The sequence below is a fragment of the Solea solea genome, chromosome 9, assembly GCF_958295425.1.
Source record: "Solea solea chromosome 9, fSolSol10.1, whole genome shotgun sequence".
NCBI classification, from domain to species: Eukaryota; Metazoa; Chordata; class Actinopteri; order Pleuronectiformes; family Soleidae; genus Solea; species Solea solea.
Window position 1 is genome coordinate 21,947,425 of NC_081142.1, and position 23,450 is coordinate 21,970,874.

At 41.1% G+C, this 23,450-nt stretch overlaps 1 protein-coding gene across 2 annotated transcripts in view; it reads right to left on the minus strand.

Annotated features, from left to right (window-relative positions):
* The window catches only part of zc3h3 (zinc finger CCCH-type containing 3), a 55,209-nt gene that overhangs the window by 19,877 nt on the left and 11,882 nt on the right, over positions 1-23,450 (minus strand). For both annotated transcript variants that reach the window (XM_058638818.1, XM_058638819.1), the window contains exon 4: positions 2,354-2,510. In XM_058638818.1, coding sequence (XP_058494801.1) covers positions 2,354-2,510 — 157 coding nt within the window. The remainder of the gene's footprint in view (positions 1-2,353; positions 2,511-23,450) is intronic.

Below are 23,450 nucleotides of genomic sequence, written 5' to 3' on the forward strand. Positions count from 1 at the left end.
GCCTTCTGTCTCACCAAATCTGGATTACACAAATGAACCCCCCCTCCCCATCATCAGCACACAGACACACACACACACACACTTTTTAATTATTAATAGTAATGCAAACAAATAACTCTGAAGGATCATTTCATCCAAATTATAGAGAAGACATATTTTAGCATTCACGGCCATATAGACAGATGGAACTACTTCCTATTAAAGTATGGAAGAGCCTCGATGTGAAATATGTTTAGTGTAAAGTTTGTGGACGATGTTTACTCACATCGAAGACTGAAAACACAAGTTACAAAACTCAGCTCCTGACCTTAAAAAAACGTGTATAGGGCAGGATAACAGAAAGAAAACTGGAATAGAATTGACTAATGTGAAGGTCCAGTGTGTAATTTTTACGAGGGTTATAGACCGAAACTGAATATACTACCCACTTCTAAGTGCACAATCACTTAAAATAATAATAATAATGTATTTTAGGCGAGGACCTTGAATTATGGAGGCCTCCATCTTGCACTGCCATGTTTCTACTAGAGCTGCAACTAAGGATTATCTGTCGATTACTTTCACAATTAATCGAGTAATCGTTTGGTCCATAAAATGTCAGAAAATGTTAAAAAAAACGCTGATCAGTGTTTGTCAAACCTGGAAATGATGACGTTCTAGAATGTCTCAAAATGATTCAGTTTTTTAATGATTTGTTATCTGGTGCAAAAAACTAAGAAATCATTCACATATGTATATATGTATATATGTATATATGTATATATATATATATATATACATACATACACATACATTTATTTTTTTTTAATAAATAGCTTATTATTTTGATTATCGGGTGCAGAACAATTAAAACAAGCTCCCTGACTTTTCAGCATTGTGAATGTGAATATTATGTGGTTTCATGAAGAATGGATCATTTTGGTTTGTGGACAAAGTAATACAGTTGAGAATATCATCATTTCTTTTACATTTTCTGGACCAAAATTGAATCAATTGATCAAGAAAAAACTGATTAATTGTAAAAATAATTGTTGATTGCAGCCCTAATATGAATGTGTCTGTGATTGGCTACAGAGTGTACCCTGCTTCTCACCACTGTCACTAAGCTTCAGTAAAAAATAGCACACTTTAAATAATCCAAGTATACATACACATATTTACTATTGTCAGTTCAGTTGTAGCCCTGTGAAGCTCTTGTACCAATGAAACAGGAAGTAGAGTATGGTAAACCAACCTACATTTATGCCACTTACAAAGCCATGAACTTTGATTTATGTGTGTGTGTGGTATTACTAATGTTGTGGGGACCTTAATCTGTTTACACAGTCACATTATAGGGACTTGTCTTCCTCCTGGGGACAAAAAGCAAGTCCCCATAACGTAAATGACTACATTTTAAGGTGAAGACATGTTTTAAGGTTAGGTTAGGGTCAGGATTAGGATTAGGCCAGTAGTAATTATGGTTATAAGGTTAGAGTAACTCTACAGGAAATTAATGAAGGTCAATGCAATGTCCTCTGAAGTCATGGAAACCGTGTGCGTGTGTGTGTGTGTGTGAGAGAGAGTGTAGCCTGTTTAACATTCCACTAATTCTCTACACATTAACAGATGATGATAACCAAGCACATTAACCCTGTCAGAGCTTCCCCCAACTAAAGTTCAAATACTTTTTGGAAAGTCATACGGAATAGATTCCAAATTCTCTTGTTTACAGAGCAGCGGTGAAATTATTGAAAATGTAGACAGCAATTTCACCAAAAAACGAAAGGTTGAAGTCATTCATCATGCAAAGAAAACGCTGAATGTGCTCCGGTTTCTGGTTCTTAGTTGTGCGGTGTTGCTGGTAAACACGAGTTATTTCCAATTTTGACTTATCTGTTAGACAAAACAAGGTATTTAAGGGCACGTATGACGGGGGATTTGGATATATAATGATGTTTTTGTATAGAAAATACATCATTAAACATTAACTACTGAATACAGATTTGTTATTAAAGCTTATATACCGTGACCCGTGTGTTTATTTTAAGTGAGAATGAAGAGAGAGAGGGGATTAACATTAGATAAATTAAGGCAAAAAGAAACCCACCCACCCTTCCTTTTGTCTGTACGTGTGCTGGGTGGGTGAGACGCTTTTTCCCCCACTGTTATAAATTAATGTGAGGAGCGCATTGATGTAAATGGTTTATTCTCTGGGTTATCTACTGTGTAAAAATGAGCGCCATAAATTCCCGACCTCTTCCACTCGCGCAACCCCGGCATAAAAGAGGGGGCATGGCTCGGGGGGTGGGGGTGGTTGAATGTGTTAAATCCACACCAAACAGGAGGAGGAGGTGTGTGTGTTGTGGATTACCTGGCTGCCTGGGCCCGTTTGACTTTCCACGAGTGGGTGTGGCTGTGGCTGTAGTGGTAGGCGTGTGAGGTGCTGGAGCCCGGGCGGGTCACGATGTTGTAGCGCGTCTTGAACACCCGCTGGGAGGCGGGGCTACTGTGGGAAAAGGAGGCGGGACCTGAGGACGGCAACGTTGAGAGATTACTATCACGAAACACAAAATCTGAGAAGCAACAGATTAACAGTTACTCTGTTACACATTAGTTTGAATGCATACAAGTACAAGCACACACACACAGATATGCACACACATCTGTCTGAGGACTCTGGCAGGTGTGCTCTTTAATAAGCTTCACATATAAAAATGAGAGGGAATAACAAAGGCAGAATTTTTATGAGCCTAATAAATCATATCCTCTGTCTCTTTGCTCACTGCCTTCATCGCTCCTGCTCCAGCTCCCATTCATTATATCATTTTACAAATCCATCAGAGACGAAGTATAAGAGCAGAGGGCTCGGAGTGAGGGAAGAAGGGGGGCGGGGTGCTGGGGGGAATAGGACTAAGTATTTTTATTTATATATTTGACTGTGTATCCATCACATTGTTTTATGACGGCCTGCGCTGGCTGACGTGCTCACACAAAGAAGAGAGAATTTGCATCAAGGATCAACTAAGTTCCCACCCCACCGTTCCCTGAGATTAAAGACTACACCAGGCCAGGAGACGGAGAGTTACGGCAGGTAGCCGAGTATGGAATAAGATTTGTGTCAATATTTTCAAATAACACTTTTCACGAAGCAAACAACACTTTTTAAGAAGAAGAAAATAATATCAGTTTAATCATTCAAAAGTATTGTATTTTATTGTTTGAAAATACACTCGTTCTTTACGCTCCCTCACTCTTCTTTGAGCTCCCTCACTCGTTCTTTGAGCTCCCTCACTCGTTCTGTGCGCTCCCACACTCGTTCTGTGCGCTCACTCACTCGTTCTTTGCACTCTCAATTGTTCTTTGCGCCGTGGTTTTTTGTTTGTGGGCGGGCCTTAAGAAAGCTGCCTGCTGATTGGCTACTGAGTTTTGGAGCAACAGCTCAATGGACCAGAAGTCGTCAACGGCTTGGAGTCGCTGTGCGTCTGGAACTCGTCAGGGAGCGCAAAGACCGAGTGTATTTTCAAACGATAAAATACAATATTTTTGAATGATTAAATCAATTTTTTTTTTTGCTTCTTAAAAAGTGTTGTTTACTTTATGAAAAGTGTAAAATATTGACACAAATCTAATACCATAGTGGACAAGTCTGGTTTGGGCTTTAACACATATCCATCTCATTAAGACGAGGGCTGCAACTACCGCTTATTTTCATCATTGATTCATCTGTTGATTACTTTCTCGAGTAATTGTTTGATCCTGTTTGATCTACATTAAAGAAGAAGAAAAATCAGAGAGCTTGTTTTAATTATTTAAAGAAAACACTCAAACTGATGAATTGATTATCAAACTAGTTGACGATTCAACCCTAGTTATGATTTCAGGAAAATAGTTAGCTGGAGTTTGCAGTATTTTACCTAAGTAAAGGATTTACATCATATGTAAGGTTTATGGATTGCATCGGAGTTGGCTTTTTTCTTTTTCTGATAACTAGTCACTTCCAGTGATTTTTGCCACTATTAAACAATACTAATGCCAGATATTGCATAGACTTATTCCTGGAACTGATAGCTTTGATGGGGGTTTAAAGCAGTTTGGTTTAAGCTTTAATTATTCTAATTTACCCTTGCGTTGTGTCAAATCTAAATAACTGATTCTCTAGAATACTAACAAAACAATAGTTTCATTAAAATTACACTTCCCTTATAAACACATCTGTCTCTCTAAACTGGACATCAGACATCAGATCCAAATTGAAGAAAAGACAAATGTACAGTCCCTGACAAAAGCTTCCCAGGCGAGGTGTAGAAGCTTTTGTAAAAAGAAAAAAAATTAATTTGTAGGACATAAAAAGGCCTTTTATGAATTAATTTGCCTGTGTGGTATTTAATGAAAAGATAAAAACCTGCCACAGCTGCAGCGTGAAGAGCAGGACTTAATGCAACACAAATCAGTTGTCCAACATTCATTCAAATCATCCACCAAAGAACAAAAATAAAAAAGCCATTATGTGCAGTAAGCCCCCCCCCAATCTACCAATCCTTCACTGCAGTGGTCAGTGACAGCACTCCATCTCCCTAATGACTGAGGAGAAGACGGAGTGAAGAGAAGTATGAGCGCGGCTAACAAATGAGTTCATACACCGCGGTGAGGAGCTCATTTCCAATCGCCTCTCTCACACAGGACTTCAATTGCCAATTACCAGGACTGTTGCCGTTTTAATTAGCGTCCAATAACAAACCATGACCACGAGGGCTGCGGTGACAAATAATAAAATGATTCGATTTCCACTTCTACACATTCCACCTTCGCCCACAATCCCTCCCTCCCTCCCTCCCTCTACTCCTCCCCTTTGCTCTAACTCCCCCTCAGGCGCTGGTTTCATTTGTCGGTCGGGATGCAGCTCTGGATCAGCTGGAGAATTCATCTCAGACAAATATTTATTGTTGAGCAAATCACTGCGAGCTGTGGAGGGTGTTTGGGACTCACTCTGCTGCACGGTTGGGACACACACATGCAGACTTACAAAGGAGACACACAGGATTACATTTAACAGCTGTGATCATTACAAACCTCATGTTTATCGTTTATACACAAACTACAGGTATACTATACGTTGAGCTGATGCTAAAATGTGCTAAGATGAGTGAGCCAATGTTCTTGAACACAGGTCTATGTTTGGGCTTCAATATTTAACACAGGTTGTCTCATCCTTATTCAGAATAACAGCAAATGGACACATGACCATAGTAATCATGAAAAAGGTGTTCCAATTTGTTACAACTCCAGCCATAAAGTTGGATGTTTTAATTGTTGATTTGTTGACGTATGGTCATGTTACACTGATCAAAATGATATATTTTACGTTTATAAAACAAATTTATTATCCTAAGACACGTAAGGAGACTTCACCAAGCACCTGATCTATGGACGTATGTGGTGGGTTATGAGTAAAAACAGACAGCAGAGAGAGAGAGCGAGAGGGGGGGAGAGGACTGGTGTACGCGGGTGTAGGTGGTGTTTTGTACAGGATTAGTTGCCTGGCTTGAAGTCACTTTTTCTCCCACAGTCCATCGGTATTGCAGTCAGAGCTATTTGGGCGTCCTGGCAGATGACAAATAGGGCTTGTCAAAGGTGCTGCCACCATTCCCACCCCACAACCTCTTACATGCCTCCCCCTCCCCGAGCACCCCCACCGCTGTATCTCTAACCTGCACCTCAATCTGCCTCTTAAATCTCGTTCCAAACATCATGACACCCGCCGTGTCCATGACTCCGTCACACTGCCGTTCCACCCTGGCTATTGTTTAATGACATCTATAGTGAGCGATGCTGTTGGTGTGTGTGTGTGTGTGTGTGTGTAGACATTTTAAAGCTAACCTGCAAACGCTTCATTTTCACAGCAGGGCTATGGCACAACCCCTCCTGTGACGTGGGTTTAAGTGATGTGCAGGTTGTCCCTTATCCACAAAACAACCAGACTTTAAATGAAAAATAAAAACTTACTGAACTTAAAAGTTATACCATAAAAGTGATTTACAAGCAACCTCAAAAGTGATAGAAGTAGATTTGAGTTTTGCTTTAAATGTTAGTTACATTCTGTTCACTTATTTCAAAATTAAAATGATGCAGGGCTGCATAATCTGTCGATTATTTTCTCGATTTTTCTCGATTAATCGAGTTTTATTTTGTCCAAATGTAGGAAAATGTTGAAAAATGTCAGTGTTTACCAAACCTGGAAATCACATTCAGAGATTAGAAAATGTTTACATTCACATTCTGAGATTAGAAAATGTTCACACTCCAAGATTAGAAAATATTCACACTTATACATCAGTGTTTACCAAACCTGGAAATCATGATGTTCTCAAATGTCTTTTCAGCTTTAATGATTTTTTTTTGTCAAATGGAGCAAAGAAACCAAAGCAGTTTCACATTTAAGAAGCTTGTATTAACAGCCCTAAAATTAGGAAATGTTTGCTTGATTGTTGTGAAGGCATTTTAGAATCTTCTCACATATTGAAAAATTGTTTGTGAATCACAAGTTTTATGGTTAAGATTAGAAGTAGGATAGATTTGTGGTGGTTAAGGTTAGGGTTGCCAATGGGTGTCCTCACATGTGATGTAAAAAAGTGTGTGTGTGTGTGTGTGTCAGCAGGGATGGATGAACGGCGCTGCCCTGATTGTAAACCACTGCAGCTTGTGTTGGTTGAGTGGCTCTGGGAGCAATGGGGTCTCAATCTTCCACCACTATAGGACCATGACCAATGAGCATGTGAACACTCGCAGTCGCACACAAACACTCTCACTCACACATACACCTGGGGTCTCAATCTTCCCTTAATAGACCTTTGACAGAGGCCTGCCTTGCAAAGTGGGGGGAATGAGCAGAGTGGCACCCGGCGCTGTGAAGACACCGTTTGCAGACGCATGCACCTCACACTTTGTCCATCCATCTCTCGCTGACTCGCTGCTCTGAATCTACAGATAATCTACTCCAGTCGCTCCGCACTGAACTCATCGCTCCTTCTGAAAGTAGCCTGTCTTCTAGTACCAGAGCCACATTGAAGAGTCGGTTCAACACATTTTTTTTTCACACTAGAACAATCAATCAAAGCGGGTACTTTAGGGTTTTAAGATGTCCATTTCAATATAACCGGCATTTAATTGATTCGCCTGCCAATAATTTCTTGATTAATTAATCTCTAGTTCCATAAAATGTTAGACAATGACAATCTTCACATGGCTTGTTTTGGGTAGCCAAAGTTTTAAATCTCAAAAGGGCCACACACTTGGCTTTCAATCAAACTATTTACTCTGGCGACAAAAATTTGGAAGACACTCCTGTGGTCAAACTTGAATACAGAATAAAAATAGAAACGGAGGCAGACTGTCAGTACCCTCTGTGTGGATTGGTCAGATCACCCTCATTGGTTATTGGAGCTTTCTTCTCACTTCTTCTAGAAGCTTTCATCTACTGTATGCTCTCTGTAGGTTCTCTGTCATCCAGGTCATAGTATCTTCAAAGGTTAATAGGGAACAACTAGAAATAATTGTTTTGATAAACTGAGGTTTAATCTGGCCTTGGGTTATTAAAACTCAATCAAGAATGGTACTATTGATATTCCTAAAGATACACTTCAGGGTCTGAGTCACCCTGATAAACATTAAAGATGTTACTCATGAATTTAAATCAAGGCAGCTTCTAACCAGCTGCAGTCATAAAGAATGTGTCTGAGAACACTAATTTGGTCAGATAATATTGCCATCATGCAATTGTTGAACAATTTGTTTTGTTTGGTACAAGACTATTAAAACTGTTAAAACATTGTGTCCAAAGCTATAAAAAATAAGATCCAAGCTGTGATTAAACGCTATTGTTTTTAAGCTAAAGTCCACCTGATTCCATTGTAAATTTGATTAATAAAATCTGGCCAGATAAATCCACAACTATCTCGATGAGTAGAGACCACTGAAGGTGAATGTGGGTGATCTAAGCCTTCCCTCATTAATCCTCTTTGCTAATATAACAAGTCTGATCCTCCTCCGTTATTATAAGAAGATAAACCCACACAAAAATGCATGACAAATCACAAATGTTAATGCTGCTTTGTCAACATTAAGCAGCACATGTAGCATCATATACAGTGGATCTAAGAGTGTTGAACTAGAGTCATATCCCTAAGATGACTGAGCTTTACCTAGTAGGCATGAACTAGACTATGAGGAACGTTGTCTTCTACTTCAGAGCTTTGATTCTTCCACGCTTTCCATCTCTCTTTTCTCAGCCCTCTGACTGGGGCAACTGACAGACCACTGCACTTCCCCTCCCCTCCACCATCCTCTTAGAAACCCTCCCACCCCCGGAGCAGACTCCCCCCTCCGTACCTGATGGCTAATTCCAGGGAACAGCGGTCTCCGTCTGCACCCTCCCTGGGACAACCCAATGGATAATAAATCTTATTATTGACACTGCCTATTCCCCCTGCCATCCTGTGTTCCAGTCCCCTGGGGCTCATCTCCTGACTCCCACTGCTCTGTCGCTCCCACGGAAGACAGCGGTGCCATGCTAACATCAGACTTAACAAGAGAGTTACCACAATTTAATAACCCGCTGTAAGCCCGAACAGTTATGATAATATGATCTCTGCGTGTTTGACACCCCAGTGATACTTTCTGACAGACTACCAGGAAATGTCAAGAGAGTTTGATGCCGCACCCTGCCAACAGAGAAATGCATTCCAGGGTCTTAGAATTGCTGCATCCTGTAACTCATCGGAGTAGATCATGTACGAGTTGAACATGAACATTGCACGTGAATGAGTTTAACATCTTGTTTTAAGAGAATTTAAGCATTGAAAAAAATTTACTTCCACATCACAAAACATTTAGACGTTACCATCTGCTTGCTCTGCTTTTATGCACCGTGGGCATGGACAGGCAATGAGCTGCAAAATGGCACAACTTCCATTCTTGAATGCTTTTAAAAGGTCTTTCCCAAAGTGCCCTCAAGAAAACACTTTATATGATCTTCTAGTGATATCATTGATAAGGCCTGTAGGCCTCCGCTTCTACCATTCCCCATATTTTGCCATTCTACAACTATAGCAGGTCTTGTCTTCTTTTGAAATTGTCCTACTGTACTACTGACTAGGACTGCCTTAAGTGAAGAGCTATTGTACCTCTACAGAAGCTTTGTGGCTAAATAAATGATAAATAAAAATTAATGTATAGACCCTTTCGAGAGCTACGTCACAGAAATGTGCACGCGCAGTTTGGGGTCTTTAAACACACTTGTACCATTAACTTGTACAGCAGTCCAACACATAAGATGCCTACTTGTGGCGTAGTTGGCTGTATAGAACCAGCAATGGTCGTCTGTGGCTCCAAGCATTAAAAAGAGAAGACTGGGGTGATGCTACTGCAGTCAAAGAGGCTTGCATTTGTAGTGCTCACTTCATTTCACGTAAGTTATCATTTATCAGCTCTTCCTGTTAGATTACGATGAAAAGCCTGGATTTCACAGAAATGTGTGTCAATGCACATATGTATATGAAACCTATGCTGCCTAAAGTTATGTTATGGTCTTGGACATAGCTAGCTTGTAGTTAGCAGCCGGTTTATCTGTAAGGTAAGAGTGAATAGCTGGCCACTGGATATCTGGCCACTTGCTAATATCATCTACCCAATCTTTTATGGAAGCTGGGTCAGGCAGACTATTGCCATCGGCTAGTACTAATTAATTCAGGTATTGTTCACGGACCTTTATCAGCAACGAAAGAACATATTCAGAATTATTTGGTGGAGGAACGTGGACATACATGCTATTTGCTTACCTGTTGTGACGTTTTCTGAACCCAAACTGCGCGTATTAAGTGATTACTTAATCAACCTGTTTGAGATTTTAACTTTTTAAATGTGAATATTTTCTGGTTTATTTTCTGAAATCATTAAAAACTAATTCAATTTGGTTCGTAGACAAAATTAAGACATTTGAAATCATCATGTCCCAATTGGGGAAACACTAATCGATGTTGGACTTTGACCAACCAAGTACATGATTCATCAAGATAACAGATTAATCCATTATGAAAGTAATTATTAGTTGCAAATCGAATCAATATGGAAATTTAAGACATTTTTGTATTTAACCGTGTTGCAAATAATCCATGATCCATAATGTGAGTATCTTGTGTAGATGCCTCAATTTTTAAGTGATATGCAATGAATCGACCATGCATGGTCATCCATGCACAGAAACACAGTCACTCCAGAAAAGAACTAAAGACTACATACAGCATGGTTAAAGCATCATCAACAAATGCCATTTCTTTCAAAAAACAACCAAAAAAAACCTTCTCAAAATATGAGTTACAAGAGCCTTAAAAAGTTCCACAGACATGCAGAGTCAAAAAAAAATTAAATAATCATAATTGACACTGACCATTTTAACATCTCACAGCGCCATCCACAGAGTCCTTTAAGTACATCTGCAGGTGACCTTGATTCACTCCGGCAGACTAAAAACAGCTTTAAGAGAACTGAAGTGTTCTCTGTAGTGAAAGTGAGATGACAGACGGGCCTACCGTTAATCTACTACTCTCCGGTTATATTCTGTGGTAACTATATAAACACATGCCTAAAGTTAGATACCAGAGAACATACAGTATTATATTCAAGGAAATATTACTGTGTGATGGAGTAGTTACTTTAACAGGAATACTCAGGGGCCTCATTGGCGTGTGTATGAGGATGAAGAGTTGGGCTGACGTGAACTGACAGGCTGATGGCTGCACGGGGCCCCCGTCCTGACACAAGAGGCCCCTGTTGCGTGCCATCAGCAGAAGATGTCAACTAGGGTGGTGGTGATGTCATCACAGAGAGCCGGGTTCAGGGGTAAGAGCAGGAAAGTGGTGGTTGGGTTGGGGGCTGCTGGCTTATGGCCTCGTCCATCATCGCAATGGAGCCATCAGCTGTAACATATACCAGCTGACCGAGGGAGGGGGAATTCCTCCACTTAGGCAAATGCAAACAAATGTGTGCTGTTGCTATAGCCGTGCTATATAAAGTTAATGTTTTTTTCCAACTACTACACCAAAGATGAAAACACAGAAATGTATACTGAAAGCTGCAAAAAACAATATACGGGTACATAGAAGCAACAATATATGCTTAACGGTCAATTCTTTAGGTACAGCCCTTCAACAGAGCATGAATGCAAATATCTAATCAGCCAATCAAATAGGAATTAGTTTTTTATTTTTACACACGCGCACCAATTGGTGATTGTGAATTTGACTTCTGCATTCAACCCAGCCTTATCACACACCATATATATAGTGAACACACACAAAATGGAAGCAAGAGCAGTAGGTACCTTGTTCAGGGGCACCCCAGACCTTGACCTTAGGGCTGCAACAACTAAAATCCATTATTAAAATAGTTGGCAACTAATTTAATAATCGATTGTTTGGGTCTACGTTATTACACGTACAGTTGCTACTCCCTAATGTGGGGCAGAAAGCCAACCAAAGCCGTGGCAGTAAGCGCCATTAAGCTGGATGCCAACTGCCGTAAAAGAAGAGAACCAATGCTAAGTCTTGTGTAGCTCACGTGACATGATTCTGGACGAAGCATTTGAAAAATGGGGAGGCAGACACAGCAGAGAACAACATTAGCAGAGAGAAAAATGTACGACCAAAGTTGTCAAAAGTATGGGAGCACTTTAGAGAATAGCGTTAGGTGCAAAATGTGTTTTATTTTGTACACACAAGATATGGATTTTGTGTGCATGAGATATAATGTGTGTGCAAGATATGGGTTTTGTGAGTACATTACAAACAAATATATATACCCTACACATAAAACTGCATTTTCACCCAATCAGAGCAATAGGAAGGGCACATATTCTCCAAGGATACAGATCTTTACAGCATAACAACGCCTTCTAACACTGTGATATTAGCTGCTTTATTCATACTGAGTGGAATTTCAGGACACAGGAACTAAATGGGGTTATGTGTGGATGGATAGAGGCCAAGGTCTAGTGAGGGGAAGTTTTTTTCCGAGCAACCCTCCTCATCAATTCCTGCACCTCATCTGGTGAGTCCGGAGTTAAATTAACAGCACACTCTATAATAATGTAGGAAGTGTATCCATTTGTAACTTGAACTGGTAATACAAACACCCATTTGAACGGATATTATCTCAACACATTACACAATTGCAAGACAGCAAGAAAAAAAAGCAGTCAATGGTGCCATGTTTCAAACTTACTCACTGAATGAACACGTTTTAATGTTATAAATGTAACATAGCCTTATGGTCAATAAACTTCAGGCATCTCAGGCTTTAATTTTACAAAAGAAATATTCCTTTCTGAGACCTGAAAGGCTCCGTACATAACAGTGAATCTATACATGTTGAGAAACTACATCATCGTGGGGAATCTCCACACTTAAGAACACAATCCATGTCTAAGTATTTTTCCAATGTTCAACAATATGTACAAAGACCTGGCAACATCCTTGATGAATAATTAAATTATAATAGGCCCTATGTGTGCTCTTCCAGAGTGGCCATATGCTCCCGCAACCATAAAGAGCATCAATAACGTAAATAAGACATGATGAAAACACGGATTTCCTGCAAACTCAACCTTGACCCCGACCCCTACCCCGCGACCTGACAAAATCTTTACCGTTGATCGGGACTTTGTGAGGTTGTAATCAGCCACAAACATTTCATATGTCCAACGACATGTGTGTCAGGCACGTACACAGTGTGATGCTTGGTCAAATGGATGACTGTGGCTGTCAATCAGCAAGTCCCATTAGACACCTCGGGAGAAAGAGCCTGGGGCTTTGTCCACTGAAGGACTGTTACTACATACATGTGCATCTGTTTGTGAAGTGAATGAAGGGTTGTGTGTGTGTGTGTGTATTTGGGAGAGTGAAAAGCATGGGAGATAAGTGTGTGTGTCATAAAATCCTTTAGCAAGTGTGACTGGGGCATTTGAAGGTTAAGTGAGTGCATCACTAAAGGGCATCAGAGGATTCCACATGGGATGCGAGCCTCTGCCCTGCTCCAGTCATATCAGGACCCAGAGAGAGTAAACATCTCTGAGTGATTGAAAAGAAATGGGACACAAGTGACTGCTGGGTCTGATGACGGATGTCTTTTTAGTTGTTTTTCACGCTTTGGAGATCTCAAAGTTTGAATTTAAACACAAAATAATACAGATAATACAATTCTAAATGCATAATGTCTTAATGCTAATTTGTTAATGATAAACCAACTATTGTGCATTGACTTGTTCAGCTATCAGGTTCATAAACTCCAGGGTTGCACACAATGTGCAAACTGCTTAAGAACCAAAAGAAATTAGGTGGAAAATGGTTGGTGCTTTCAACCACATTTGTGATGACCCCAAGAAGACAAAAGAATCTCCTGCTACAAGTGGGTTAGGTCCTGTGTTTTGTGTTGTTTTTCTATTCCTAAAAATAGTACACTGATGACTTGCCTGACAACATTATCTTAGCACCAACCAAAATTAATGTTGAGAAAGAAGAGCTGGTGTGAGCGTGGGACTAGTATGTTGGTTTGACTTTGGTCTCATCGCACAGAGTGATGGGTTGAAGACACGTGCAAGGCCCCCGTGGAACTGTGTGTCACTCAACCCACACATAAACACACACAGAGGTGGCTTCATGGTGTAGATTTAGACCAGGGCCGGGGTTCTGGTTGCAGAGGCCAAAGCGGTGTGCATCCATCATGCTACTTATTCTTTCGGGCCATTGAGTGATGGACCCTGGTCAGCCGGTCAGACACCGGCCCCCCCAACTTCTGTTTCAGCCACTGAGTGAGAGACAAGGGGGTGATGTACATGCCCGGTGGGAGACACACAAGCATCATAAAATGTGTCAAAGTGTAAAGAGAGAAGGGGGCAGAGCATGAGCTGCAGGGAGGGGGGTTGTCCAAGAGAGCGCCACACAGGCGAGAGGACAGCGCTGCTCATAAGGAGTGTTTAGGTGTAACACTCAACTGTGAGCAAGGGAACATCTTTCAGAGGGTTGAGGTTTGAGCTTAGATGCACTCGGCACTCAATAAAGGTCAACAAGTGAAAACACTGGCAACAGTTTGCCACTCACTGTTTGTTAACATCAACATCGCTTCCCTTTCCTCATGTGTTTCTTTTCATCTAGAGTCAAAATGATGAATCCAATAGTGTATAACAATTAATTATAACAAGTCATTTAGTCCTCAATTTCGATGATCAGGTAATCATTTAGTTGAATCACACACAATTACTATTAGTATTAATATAGTTTATCCATATTTGCATTTATAAAAACAAATCTTTCTACTTCCAGTGACTACCTGATCCATAGTACATCTATTATCACAGGAAGCACTTAGTTAGCGTACTGCATTTATCAAATTTATAGCATTTCTTGAATGCGTCGTGAAGTTGCTCCTTCTAAGCTCAACATGCTGTGAATCCCGGATAGGTGAAATTTACCAGGGACTGTGAATGCATCTCATTAGCTGCTCTCGTTCGCTTAAGATTTTGTAAACCCTCCACCCACCCCCTAATATTTAAAAAATTATAACAGTGAATATTAGAATTGCAGTTTTGCAAGAAATGCGCATCCCTGAGCCGATACCACAATCCATATCATTGGTATCAAACAAAAAGTATTGGACACAAAAAAGTGTGAATTATTCCAAATTGTTGCTGCCTCCTTATTGGATCTGGGTCTGTTGTTGACAGTGTGTTGTCTTTTGCATTTTTAATGCAGTTTGATTTTGTGTTGACTGCTGGTTGTTCTACTGAAGTCTTCAGTGTTGCTCTTTTGTTTATATTATCTTTTTTCTTATATATTTTTCTAGATGAAGATCTCGAACAAGATCCATCATGATGATCCTCACTTTATCAAGACTTTAATCACTCTATAGTTATACATTTAGAGGGCACATGTCTTTATAAATGACAACATTTTATGTCCAGATAAGAAAGTGGCCTCCTTGTGTAACGATTAAGTGTTGCCTGTCCAATAATATATAGAGTATAGATTTTCACATGACCCTTGGCAGTGACACCGATATTTGACCTTTCCATCTTGATGTAATGAAGAGGGCCTGCTGGAATAACTACACAACTTGTGTTTGACCGTTTGCTATGGCCCCAGGCCATCATCAGTTCAGTGACAGCTCTGGACATGGCACTGCATTTACTGGGGTGAAAAAGTGAGGGATCACGAGCTAAAGGTCAAACAAGAGAAAGGGGGACGATGGCACAACGAGGGACAGTAAAGTCTCTTGTTGGCTTAGGTGCTAATTTGGTGAGGGCAGGAGGCCAAATGGTTTCCACTCTACCCTTACTGACCCTTTAGAAACCCAGCAGGTGCTCTGAAGAAGGCAAAATCCAAATAAACACAGCACGCCTGACTACTTTCCACCTCTTTCTTATTTGTCTGATTCTGCCAAGTAATTGATCAAATACTGCTAGCACCAAGTTTTCTACTCGCAAGTCTAAATTGTGGTCCCTTTCTGCAATAACTCAGTTCCTCCTCATGTCTGCATGTGCGTCCTTAGCTTTATCTGCCCTTCTCTTGTGCAGCGTCCTCAACCACCCATGGCCCCCCTCATTCCATGGTGGCACTCATGGTGCAGCTGGCAGGGCCTAATTGGTCCCTTTGGGCCGAATCAGAAGGGGCAGCAGCCCGCTAAAGTGCTGATTGCAACCAGGAGGAGCGGGCATCTGCTGAGAGTGGACACCACTGCTGAACCACTGGCATAGTCGGCTCATAAACACTATTCAGAGACATATGTATTAATAAAGGTCCTTCAAAGTCACAGCAGAAATGAACAACCGAGGAGCTTCAGCTAAACAACGTAACCATTAAACCTTGGGTCGTCCACTGATCCAAAGAGGTCTGTGGGTCGATCTGTGGCTTCTCAAGTCTGCATGTTGGTCAAGATGTTGCGTTGAAGTGTTATGTGTTAAAAATATATACACATATACACATATATACATATACAGCATCCTGTCCCTATAAGGCCTTGTTTAGACTGCAGATTTGTAAGCATAGCCGATCATAATCTGTGTATAATAATTTGATCCGATCTGTGTGTGTCCACATTGACATTGTCTAGTCTAGTCTAGTCTTCCACATGGATTTCTATAGTTATATTGAAATAGGAAATAATAATAATAAATAGGAATATATGTTATAGGAAAAATAATTAGTCTAAACAAAATCTGAAATCAGAAATATGTGCCTATTTCTGTGCCAAGTGGTTATATGGAGCCGTGGTGCAAACTTTCTTCTGATTTTTAAACTATTGTCTCCCACTGTGTCAATCGTTGAGAGTGATCCGAGCGACCAAGCCTTTCAGATTTAAACGGATATGTAAAAATCCAAACCACTTCTAAATGTGGTTTAAACGGCTTTGGAAAAATCAGATCTCATGTGTTTGACTGTCAAGACTGCCAAAAAATAAAGCTAGATACAATCCGGATACGCTTAAAAATCCAATTTGGGCTGCAGTCTAAATAAAGCCCAAGAAACATCCTGTCCCTAAGATGCTGAAAAACTAATCCACGCTCGTGTTACTTCAAGATTGGGCAATTCCAATTGTTTATAAGCATGTTAAAATTAGTCTGTGGTAAGCTTCTAGTTGATAGAAATTGCTGCAGCACATATGACATATGACAAGAAAGAGAGACCATATTGCTCCAGTGTAACCTTCTCTACATTGGCTCACTGTAGCATCCTACTCCTCCTTACATAGTGTATAAAGTGCTAAAGGATCAAGCTATATCATACCTCCCAAGATAGGTTACCGATAGGGACGATAAATTACACCATGGTTTCTCCATTCTATAGGTATCTTTGACTCCAGGGCTGCAGGATCCACGTGCCTCGTGTATTACTTACACAAAACGAAGTGTGGTAATTCAACACACACATTGCTCCACATTGGTTGTTTATATGTACAAACTCACTAAAACAAGAATGCAGTGAAAGACAAGTCTTACTGCGAGTCATGAGAGATGGCAATCCTCTCCAAAATAACCCTGGGGTCACAAACCCCAAGTATACAAGCTAAACTGTAAGAGAGCAGGTATGCTGTGAAGTATCACATGTAAGCATACACACAAAGGAAGACTGCTGTAAATAGGGCATGTTAGCGAGACAAACTGATCTGAGCAGCCTTTTCCACCTTTGCAACACAATATTGGAAACATCCTGTGCATTAAGGATGTGGAAAAACTGGATCTACTGTTGTATTGATTTGGACAAAAAGAGTCAGGACAGAGCTTAAGACATGACTTCGAATGGGATTAAAAACTATTTAACCCAGAAAAGCAAATTAATAAACAATAATACATTTATTTTCTCAAACAATTGAACACATTTGTGGTTGATCTCACTTTCACCAGCACTCACCACTTTTAATTTTTTGAGTTTAGCTCGTTAATGACAGCTATTTGCCAATCAGTCTAGCATTACTGTCATCGAACAAGACAATCAATGATATCAGTGTGTCTCCACAGAGACAGAGTGAGGTATTTAACAGCTAAGCCCCCCCCCCCCAAGACAGGACACAAATTAACCACACACACACACACGGGGAGAGAGAGGAGCCCCCTGGACAGGAGACAAATTAACCACTTCCCACAGAGCAATTCACAAGAGAGCAGGGGACAGTAAACGGCAAGTGATCAATATTACCTTCTTTAGAAAAGCCCACACAATATTAGCCCCACATGTAGATTCAACACTAGTGTACATACAAGCATGTGTCCTGGAGACACTTCATCAATTCTGACATTTGAATTTGAGCCTGTTTGATCCCAATGCTTCTCTGTGGTCGTGATGCTCCTGTTAGACAAGTGGCTCACTTCCCCCTCCTCTTTTTTCCTCTTTAACTCTGAAGCTACAATGACAGGAGACAAACTAGCTATTTCCCCCAGAGCAACTCACCAGGGACAGCAGAAAATGAACTGCCCCAGATCAATACTGTACTCTCTCACACAGTCACACTCGCTTCTCCCCCACAGACACGCCACAGTGCCAAGTGTGGCCCACCGAGAAGAGGAAGACACTTTCATGTCACATTTTATACTTTATTTATATGTACGGGCCAGGAAATTTTCTTCCATCACATAACTGTTACTGTAATGAAATTATTCTATGGCCAAAATGTCAGTTTGCTTTTAAAAGTCTTTATATGTTTAATATTGTTTTTGTGTTTTATTTGCTGGGTAATTTACTGGCATATAAATGTCAATTAAAGTACATGATGTACTCATCTGCTATCCACTGACTTGAATGTTGGTATCATTTTAACATGTGTGGCCCGCAATGACCTAGAACTAAATTACCAAATGTGCTTGGCAAAGAGTGTCACATCAAATTTAGTTCAACTCAAAACTCAGATGTTACACCGTGTTGCTGAGCCAGCAGTGACACATGCGCAGAGCCCCCTCTGCAGCTCACTGGTAGAAATGCAATAGGCTCTTCAGGTTAACATGCACAACATAACGTGCATACAAACGTGTGCACAGTCTATTGTGTGTGTGTGTGTGTGTGTGTGTGTGTGTGGTGTGCACATTTCTGGCGAACACCCTGACCAGCTTACAGGTGAATATAAATAGTACTGACCCTCGATTCTGGGTGCTTCTGCCAAGTCACTGCTGGTCCGAGGAGACATGATGGAATTGGGACTTGTGCTCTCTAACCAACGAGTGTCATCTCTGCTCTCAGCCAAAGTGGGATCAGAGTCACACCTGGTGCCAGTGCCAGCGAACTCTAACCACTGCTAATAACAATCCACCAGCCAGGCTTTAAATTAGGACCAGGCCAACTACTCAAGACATCATACAATTATTAAATTTACTGATGTGAATCCTAATTTTGCTCAGCTATGGTGAGCTTTTCATACGCGCTGGCCACCGGCCAAACATCCAACTACTCGTTGGCGTCCATTGGGCTACTTCTGCTCAATTAATGAACGGCTCTGTATTTACTTGTGCAGATGTTAAAGCCTTAATTTGAGGCAGGCCTGTACTTCTAATTCCTTTTTACATTACATTACATTACATTACATTACATTACATTACATGTCATTTAGCAGACGCTTTTATCCAAAGCGACTTACAATAAACTTACTTTTGTTTGATCTGCTTTGCTTAAACTTGCCACAGCATGTTGCAGTACATAGCTGTATGTGCCACAAATGTATCTCTGAAATTTGGTGCCCAGCGCGTGAAGTCACATGTGAGCTACAGAGAGACTGACAGACTGGGTAATGAAGGAGTAGTTTTGTAACTCAAGGTGGCAGTATTGCAACATCATGAATGCAAGCCGCTGTTAAAACCATAGAAGAAGAGCTCTATGAGATATGACGGCACATTTCTACGGTTGGATTTTTCGGAGGGCTGTGGTGCCGGAAGTGACATACTGAGGGCCGGCTGCCAATGAAAAGCCGACGCCGGCAACTATTCCCCAAGCTAGAAGTCCCGAAGTTTTCACTACAATAGAGGATTTTGAGAGAAATCTCAGAAAAGTGGAAGGCTTCTAAGTATATCACGTACAAGAAACGACTCGATTTCGGGGAAAAGAGCATGCCGGGGATTAGGGTTAGGCATTGAGAAGAAGTGAGGTTCGGGTTAGGGCCAAAATGACCTGGTAAGGCCATTTAAGTAAGTAGGTAAAGATCTCATGGTGAAGGCTATATTTTGTAGGCGTCGACTGCTATATTTTTTAGGTAAGTCCTTCGGCCTGCACGCTACGGTCCTCAGTACGTCTGACCCATTTCTACTAGCCACTCATTGGAACTGCTGGCATGATACCTGCTGAAAACACAGCTTGAAGAACCAGAGGTGCAATACTAAAATGGTAATAATACCTTAGGTGATAATTCCGTCACCACAAATGCCAAGTCATGGGCATGACGTCAAAACCACAGCACTAGTGTAAACCATACCAGAGAGTGAATGAGGAAGAATGTAGTGAGACACCTCATACCACCTCAGTACTGTATATGATGATCACACACTGCAACACACTTTCCACAACCACACACAAAAGGTTGATGACTCAATTACTCTGCTTCTGGTCAGAGCAAATCTCACTAATTAAATAGGTTAAGCATTCATTAATTATTCAACCAGAGAGAGAGAGAGAGAGAGAGAGAGAGAGAGACCCCTGCCAAAGGAGAGAGAGTGAGGGTACAGGAGGAGCAGTGGATGGGGATGATGGGAGGGATGCAGCTTTTTTCTGTGGATATAAACAATCTCCAGTGCAGCTAATCAATACAGCCCAGCTGAAATTAGCCGTTATCTTAAAACGCTTTAACAACAGCATGCTGAGTGACAAACAAACACACAATCCTCCATTATCAGACACCTGAACACAACTGAGGCCGAGTGGAACAGACGGGAGTGGGAAAGGAGGGCACGTTAAACACTGGTGTGATGATGAGGAAGTGGGAGGTTGAATGAAGAAGAGGTTACGTGAGAATGAGAACATGAGAGACTAATGGGGCAAATGAAAGACTATCTCCACTTGGTCCTTATTTGTATAGTTTTTGCAGCAAGTTATACACTGTAGTCGCCAAATTAACTGACATGAAAACACTGATCTATATTCTGCATGATCTGATGGAGTAAAAAACAGTTTGCCCAGGTTGTTGAGCCACTTTGTAATGAGGCAAAACCCCAAAGTAAACATGGGCAACAGGTTGGGTATACACAATTGATATGGCTACAAAAAAAACTCCTTAAGGGAGTTCACCAATTATTTGAAAGCAGATTTAAGGCTGGTACATAGTCTAATCACAAGGCACTGTAGCTACCAAGGCAGAAACCTTTATAATGTTATGAGAAGAGAAACCCAACAATTCAAATTATAGTAACAAGAGGAAGTAAAGAAAGCATTTGACAGATGCACTCTACACCTGTCACTGTGTCTTTGCTGAAGAATGTGTCCCACATTTGTTCGTAACCCCAACAACATTATTCTTAATGACTGAATTTGGACGACACCTGTAGGGAGATATGGTGGACTTAGGAAGCCTACCCTCTGACCGCAAGCCAAGAGGTCAGAGATGTAAGGGGAAAGTCGGGGCATTGAGATTAGAGGTTTGCATGCTGGTCGTGGGTGGAGACACAGTCAAATACCTATGGGGCCCAAGAGGATGGACAAAACTTAACTTTTCCCATGGGAGGAACAAAGAGATCAAGTGGTGACTGGGAGTAGAGAAGTGACTTAGATGGATGGGAAATGAGTAGTAGGGGCCAGTAGGGGAGATAGTAGGGGGTCACTGAATAACTCAACAAGACCAAAATAGACTTGGTGGAGGGGTTCAGGTGTCCAGGCCAGTACGACAGAAATGGAAAGTTGGAAAGGCTGAGAAAAAATTTCAAGAAGATAAGATCGGGTTTCTCCTCAACTTGGGACCTCATCCTGGAGAGCAATTTGGATAGAGATCCAGGACAAGCCATGCAAAGGGGAGCGTGTAAGATTGAAAGGTGAACATAAAAGATTGGAAACAGACTGAAAGACTAGGATGTGAAAAAAGAAAATATATATATATCTCTAAGAGCTTATGATCATAAAACCTCAGCTAGAAGGGATGATGGGTTGATCACTTCACATGACACAAAATATTATAGGAATATGGGTCTCGCCCCCTGCTTGGCTCCAACAACCCAATGAGACTACAGCCAAGTCATCAATTAAGGGGGGGGGGGTATACAGCTAATGCCTCTGAACAGACAGGGAGTAGAGAAATACAGTGAGCACAGAATATGAACCGGTGGAAGACCAGAAAGAGGAACAGTGTACAGAGGAAATTATGAAAAGTACTGAAGATTTAAGTTTTTGTTATGGTCACTGTTTAATGAAACAGAGCACTTTGTAACAAACCATAATGAAAAATCTAATACTTTTAACTCTATGTCTGTAAAGAGTCTTATCACAAACTTGACAAGAGATTATCAATTTGACCAAACTAAAATGCCAGTTCTCAATAGTGGGCTGCTACAATTACAGCTTTTAGCCAGTGCTGTTTAACTCTCCACATGTTGCAGATTTGCATATAGTCATATTGGACTGATGTAAACAGTGTCATGTATTCGAGTGCTCCATATCTTACCAGGAAACATTCTGTTCGAGCCTTGAGATGCTTTTCAGTTCAGCTTCCCAAGGCACAGTTAGGACTGGTAAACCCTAATCTGGCCGGATGGCGATAAACAGCCAATAAACTCTATGATGCCCTTAATCCCCTTTATTTTATAATGCAGGGTGTATTTAAAAATAGCATGTTCTATTCCCTCCCATTTCAATTCCATTGTCCCGTGACAATACTCTCTCAGCCAATCTTGACCGCAGGTTCCGGTGCTGGGTACCCCCAACAGAGGGGTATTTTGATATCCTTCACAACTTGCAATTACGCAGTGTGCTCCACTGAAACAAATTACATCGGTTCAAACGTTCAGAAAGTCACCCACTCATCAGATGTTGGGGGTTAGTGCACGGTCGTGTTCTTGGGTCTCACAAGCAAATAGACCCTAAGAAAGGCTTTAAATGAATCCACATTTCAAACTTGGTCAAACTATATAGTATTGTGTGATTTAAGGGTGCAATACAATTAATGAATTTCATACAAATCCGTTAACAGGATCCTCGAGTCATAAACTATCCCTCCATGTCAACAGCCATGTCCAGTGCCCAGATCACTCTGCCATGACCCAGAATGGCTCCCCACACCAGTCACACAATCCCTGCTCAACCATGTGTCCGTGCCCATGCTGCGTGTGTGTGTGTGTGTGTGTGTGTGTGTGTGCGCATGTGTGTGTGGGGGGGACATAATTAACATGCCGAGCACTCCTCGGACTCTTTGCTTGTCTTCCCACGTAAACGGCAATAGCCCAATGATTATTATGGTAACACATGAGTGTGTGCAGACATGTGGAGAAGAGCTCCGGGGGGATAGTGTTACTGTCATAGAGTCTGCGGGGCAACAGGGCGAGGGGCTGGGCAGCGATACCAGCCCACTCTCAAGCTGACAAAAGGTGAAAATTTATGGAGCACCTACCAGCAGCCCCCGACTTGACCCCTCCCTCTTACCAGAACAGAACAGAGTCAGGCAGACAAGCTCTGACAAACTCACCAATTTATCAATAAAACGCTTTTGTTGGATTATGTTGAGTTTACACATAAAAAGTTTTCTTTCACCTATGCAGATATTTAGGCTGATATTCCTGAAACTTGTGTCACTTTTAAAATACATGTCAAGTGTAATGTTTCTAATCATTTTTTTCCCCTTTATCTCTTTATTAGTATGATGATGTCATGGTGTAATAGAAGACCTCTCTTTAAACTCCATGCACCTAAATGCACACACACACACACACACACACACACACACACACACACACACACACACACACACAC